Below are 6,319 nucleotides of genomic sequence, written 5' to 3' on the forward strand. Positions count from 1 at the left end.
AATCATTTACACTTAAAAAATGCGATGAGGTGGGATTCCCTCCTTTTTAAAAATGTTTCTAGAGCTACTAAAAAACTTGCATTTACAAAATAGTTGATAAAAATATTCCTCTGGATTGTACAAGAAGGGAGACAGGGAGCACTGGTAAGACGCGGTGTGTGATTAATCGGACTTGGCTTCTTTCTCCTCTGCTTCGTCAGAAGCTGCACTCTCCAAATCAAAAGAAACAACAGAGCAAACAGCTAAATCTGCCACGGCCCCGCCATGAGATGATTATTAGTGCTTAGCGCACATGTAAATGTATGTTTACATAACCAGTATTTTTTGTGCTACTGGGGATTGAATCCAGGGCCTCTGCACCAAGTTGCATATTTGGCCCTTTAGAATTTTTTAGGCAGCATCCCAGTAACTCATTAAATTGCTTACACTGGGTTTGAACTTATGATCCAAAACGTAAACCCAATCCTAAAGACTTGTGATCCTTCCTGCCACAGCCCCCAAGACCCCTGGAATTACAAGGGATGTACACCTCATGCCTGCCCATGTAACTGTTATTCTTAAAAAATACAGCTGTCTTGCATCCCTAGATTCTGCACATGCAAATCTACCTACTCCAAGTCCTAGTATGCAAACCACCTTTACTGTGTCCCACTTACAGCCACATGCATCATATCTTGGTAATCTGTTGTGCTGTTTAAATTGGTCCCCAAGCAGTATGTGTGATGTCCAGTGTTGCTAAGCAGAAGAAAGCTGTGATGTGCCTACAAACAAAATCAAACCCCCAAAACCCAAACCAGAACAGCAAAAAATTTAAAAATCTGCCAGGGATGTAGCTCAGCAGCACAAGTGCCTGCCTGGCAAGTGCAAGGTCCTGAGTTTGATTCCCGGTACCAAAGGAAAAAAAAACACAAAACCAAAACCAAACCAAAATCCTATGTATCTTGTCTAACGTAGTCAAAGTAACTAAGAAACTAACATTAGAAAAAGAAAAAGTCACTGGGCATGGTGATGCACACCTATAATCCCAGCACTGGGGAAGCTGAGGCAGGAGGACTGCTGTGAGTTCAAGGCTAGCCTCGACTACATAGTGAATTAAACACCAGCCTGCACTACACAAGAACCTGTCTCAAAAAAAAAGAAAGCAGGGTTTTCACTGTTAACGTTTTGTGTATTGTTTTGTAGCACTGGGGTCTGAACCCAGAAGGCCTCAACCACTGGGCCATATCCTCAGCCTCTAGTAGCTCAGATGAAAGGAAGAATCCCAATACCTTTGTTCTTTTAAGCTACAAGGAAAAGAAACTTATTTCTTTAAAAAATAAGTAGGCTGTAAGGTTTGAGATAGGGTCTTGAACTAGCCCAGGCTGGCCTCAAACCTGTAGCAATCCTCCTGCCTCAGCCTACTTTCTTTTTTGAGACACTGTTTCGTTATGTACTTTACACTGGCTATGAACACCCGATCCTCATCACAGCTACAGGCATGTACTACTATATCCACTCTACTATCTTCCTAACAAATCAAGCCAGGAAATGGGTATCAAAGCAAAAACCAGAAAAACCCAAGAAACACAAAGCTGGAGGGGCATGTGGCAGCTATTTGGGAGGCTAAGGTGAAAGCCCATCCCATCCCAAAACAACAAACAAAAATTCAAGCCTGTCCGCTGCAATCTAAAAAGTAGAAACAAATAAAAACACTAGTAATTTGTTTCAAAAGCCCCCACATTCATGTGAAAGCAAAGTGAGTTAATTACGTTTTCCACATTTCATACCAAGAAGCCAGGTGTGGTGGTGCACACCTGTAACCCCAGCACTTGGGAGGCAGAGCCTGGAGTGACTCCAGCCTGGGCATTTAGCAACTTAGAAGTGAGAACCTGGTCTCAAAAGTAACAGAAGGGTTGGGATGTAACCTAGTGTGAATGCTGTGGGTTCCACCCCCAGCACTGCACACACAAACAAAATCAACAAAATGAACTTTTCCCCTTATTTACATACATACGCCCATACAGATCCCACGTTCAGAACCCCAATCACCACACACAGTGGCCTCTGACCTCCTCGTTTTTAGTTTCTCCATTTTCCGCAGGTAAATCTTCCTTGGTTTCTTGATTAGCCACTTCAGCCTGTTTTCCCTTGGCTCCCCTTTTGCCTTTTGCCTGCACTTTTTTGTCTGAAGATTTATCCTGAAAGAATAAAACAGAACCTTCAGGAACAGCCTCCCGCGTCGGTTTTGACAGGATACAGATTATGGCCCTGACGGCTGCCACACTAATGCCACAGTACACAGCAGGATGTCAGCCTGAGCTAACATCAGCTCACCACAGCACCAAGGCAAGCAATGCGGCCAGGGCAGTCGACAGTAGGCCTTGAACATCGAGCTCATTAGCCAAGAAGGCTGACCTCACCACCCACTGCTCCGTGGCGCTACCCCACAGAACAAGCACAGTGGAAGAGGCCCCTGTAGGGTCTTTCCAGGGGGACTCTACCTACCCCTATTTCTCTTAGGCACGGCAATAATCCAATGCCAGAGAAGCACTGTCCTGACAAGACCTTTCCCCTCACACAGACCATTCACCTGAGGAAAGAACCATGCTGTATAGCCATGTTGGCTATCCGGCGAGTTAGTCCCTGGGTATCACATAATGAGCTAGAAGGATCGATTTTTTTGTTGTTGTTTTTTTTCGGGTACCAGGAATCGAACTCACAACCTTGCACTTGCCAGGCAGGCGCTGTGCTACTGAACTAAACCGCCAGTTCCCTAAAAGGATCAATTTTGACTTTATCATTTTCATTTAGATGTCTGAAGATTCTGAAAAGTATAGGTATTAGTAATACATAACCTGACACACTGTAATGTTCAAAATTTAAGCCACTTTAAAGCAATATAAAACTGTTTTTAGATATCATTCATCAATAAACAAAAAAAACCATCTTTACACAGTACTGACAGGTCAAAGGGGCTAAAGATACGAAAGTACATCTCACACCTTTGACACAAGAGGAGGAGAAATCATATCAGTGGTTACATTCCATAAACCAACAGCAATGACTATTAACTCAATAAATCTTTAAGGTAAATACCAAATTATACACTTAACTTTTTTTTTGACACAGGGTCTCACGTAGTTAGGCTGGCCTTGAACTCACTATGTAGTTCAGGCCGTCCTCGAACTTGCAGTGATGCTCCTGCCTCAGCCTCCAGAGTGCTAAGATTATAGGTGTGAGCCACCATGCCTGGCAAATATCAAATTATACATGCAAATATATCTGGGACAACACTGCTACAGAAGTGTCACAACTCCTTCTATACCAAAAGGCTAGCTGGGGATACGGCTCAGTGGCGTAAGTGCTTGTCTGGCAAGCCTGAGGTCCTGAGTTTGATTCCCAGTACCCCACCCCCCAAAAAAGCTATTTCTTTGTAATGAGATTTCTTTAGATGACTAATTTCACAGTCACTATCCTCCCTAACATGGCAATGTAATAAAACCTTAGTCCACCACAAATGCTCTTTCGAGATCTTTGAGACTCACATTTTTAACAAGAGACAATAAATCTGGTGGAGTGGCAAATGCCTGTTCAGGTAATTCAGCACTCTAGGGGGCTGAGGCAGGACACTTAAAAGTCTGAGGGCAGTGTGGGGAACTGGAAGGTCCTGGGTCCGTCCCCATTTGTTTTTCTTTTTTGAGGAGGGGGGAGTCTTTTTGAGACAGGGTCTCTCTGTGCAGTTCAGACTCGGCTTGAGCTCACTTTGTAGCCTAGGCTGGGCTCGAACTCACAACGATCCTCCTGCCTCAGCCTCCTGAGTGCTGGGATTACAGGCATGTAGCACCACACTCAGCCTCCATCCCTGTTTGGAGAAAGGGAGTCTCACTGAAGTAGAGGCTGCAGTGCAGCTTGGTGGCAGAGTGCTTGCCCAATACGCTCCAAGTCCTAGGTTCAATCAATACTACCCTCCCCACACACACAGGGAGAAGTTTCAAAAGTTAGTTTTCCCAAGTTTTCAGGCTTTCTGATACAGGTATTTACTTCTAAGGAAATGATACAAGTCAGAAGCTCATATTAAAAGTAATATGGAAGTACTTTATCTACCACAGTAATCAATAAGCTTTAATAAGACTGAATTATCAAGACAGGTTATTATAAAAACTAGATTAAAAATAAATAAATAAAAGAAAAATGCATCTCCCAAATTTTCCTCTAGGAAAACTGAGTAAGTCCCGCAAGGGACACTGACTGAAAAACTTACCTGTTGGTTATTCCATTTGCCCCCTTCAATCCACTGGGATAAATTCTGAACTATCTTCACTTAAAACATTTTAAGGATGATCAAGAGCAAGTAAAGAGAGCAGAGGACAGCGGCCACGGAAATACCTCAGCAGCCATAAGCACCTGCCCAGCAAGAGCAAGGTTCTGAGTTCAATCACCGGTACAGAGAGAAACAAAACAAAACCCCACAAGAGGACCAGACAACTATTTGTTGAGGCAATATTTTGTTTAAAAAAAAAAAAAAAATCCAAAAGAAAAAAAAAATCGAGGTGATTTCAACAAATTCCTCAAGTCAGCATTTTGGAAAAAGATTTTCTATTTCTTTGGGCATCCACGAAAAAGCATTTCTGTGGTCCTCTGCTGACCAGAGAATTACTGAGTTATTTTCTGGCATGAGAAATTTTCAGCTGATATACTACACTTACTTTCCTTGAAACTTTACTTTCTAGATCACAAAACAGAATGTTTTCTTGAAAACAACAACTTTGCATTCAGCTCTCTATAGTATCAACATTAAAAAGCCCTGCTGTGTATCTTTAACAAAGGCCCACTCAACTGTTTATCTAAGGCCCCTCCCCACTGAGAAAATTAACATGTGTTCACCATGGCCCTGTGACTATTTTACTGCTTGAAAACTGATGCGGGGGGTTACACATAGGACTATCCCATCCTGTGGTACAAGCCTCCCATCGGACATGGGACAGACCAGCCATGCGTGTAACGCCAGTGGTTCAAGGCGGTATTGGCAATGTGTTAATCTTATCTCTCTGTGCGATCACGCAGTGCTAAATTTCCCTCCATGTTTTAGGAAAAGAGTGCCAGTGTAAGGCTTTTCTTAAGACTTCAAAGAGCAAACTTCAGCAAGTTTTGAGTGGAAAGAAATAAAATCACACCATGGAGCACGTGTAGAGCCTTACAAGAGTGTGGTTACAATGCCGCACCCAAACCCAAGTTTAAACCTAACTTCCATGTGTTCTGTTTTCCTCACAGAAAAAGTGATCAACTGAATGTAAACCAAGGAGAATGTCATCTTAAAGACCTGCAGCCTGCACTCACCCTTAGAACAAAATTATTCCTCACTGCATCTCCAAATGCTTTCAGAATTCGGATAGTCCTGTTTTCAGTAAACACAACTCTTGATGGATAGAGATACAGATCTTGGCCGGAGGGGAACTGATACACACACGAACTTTCCTGTTCCCCTCTGGCTCTCGTCCTGGCGTGGAGGCTGGTGTTAGGAGCGCAGGCATGCACTGGCGGGCCAGCAGCAACCATGGTGTACACCTCGGTGAACACGTTTCCTTTGTAGTCTCAAGTTCCTATTTTAGTATTTTGACACCTTAACTTTCCTTCTGACCGGTAGTTCAGCATTTATTTGACACGTTCTGCTCCTGGATTACGTTATACCCAGGCCTAAAAACAAACCTACCGAAATTATTAAAATACATACAAAAAACTTCCACTGGAAAGTAAAAGCAACAAAAAGCCAGACATCAAGCAGCCCCGTGGCCTTTCTCGCGACTCGCTGAAGTTTAGAAACCTACCTTTCCCGCTGCTTTTTTGGGCTTCGTTTCCACTTTTGCAGGAGCAGGTTTCTGAAAAGAGAAAGCAGCTCTGAGCGCGCTGGGACGGTGCGCGATCCCCAGGCAAACGAAGGCTTTGGAAGGTCGCTATACTTACAGCCGACAACCTCGCCGATCTTCTCTTGGGCTTGGGGAGAGAAAAGGCACCATGAGCGAGAACGCCGGAAAGACCAGCGGCGCACCCCCACCCACCCTCCCCAGCCCCGAGGCAGGGCGCGGACGCTCACCTCCTCCTTCGCCGCCCCTTCGGCCGAGCTGACCTGCGGGAGAAACACACGGGATGGGCACAGCGCGCCCGGAACCCCGGATCGCTGCCTCCAGCCACAGCCCCGCCGAGAACAATGCCCGGCCGCGTGACGTCACGTTTCCCGCCGAGCCCCCCCTGTCCGAAGGTTCCAGACTCGAGCCCGGGAGCCCCCCGCGCCCGCCCGCAGGCCCGATCGCCTCTCACCCAGCGCTGGCCGCCCTGGGCCTCG

The 6,319-nt window shown here is 45.1% G+C and overlaps 1 protein-coding gene across 1 annotated transcript; it reads right to left on the minus strand.

Annotated features, from left to right (window-relative positions):
• On the minus strand, window positions 1-6,202 carry Hmgn1 (high mobility group nucleosome binding domain 1; the record flags this gene model as incomplete). Its single annotated transcript, XM_005375983.2, is given in 5 exon segments — window positions 1-210; window positions 2,049-2,177; window positions 5,805-5,855; window positions 5,941-5,970; window positions 6,071-6,202. Coding segments are annotated over 5 exon segments (390 nt in total), but the record flags the coding sequence as incomplete, so codon positions are not given.
• Between the last annotated feature and the right edge of the window lie 117 nt (window positions 6,203-6,319).

Source organism: Chinchilla lanigera, unplaced genomic scaffold, assembly GCF_000276665.1.
Source record: "Chinchilla lanigera isolate Chin_1 unplaced genomic scaffold, ChiLan1.0 scaffold00006, whole genome shotgun sequence".
Classification (NCBI taxonomy): domain Eukaryota; kingdom Metazoa; phylum Chordata; class Mammalia; order Rodentia; family Chinchillidae; genus Chinchilla; species Chinchilla lanigera.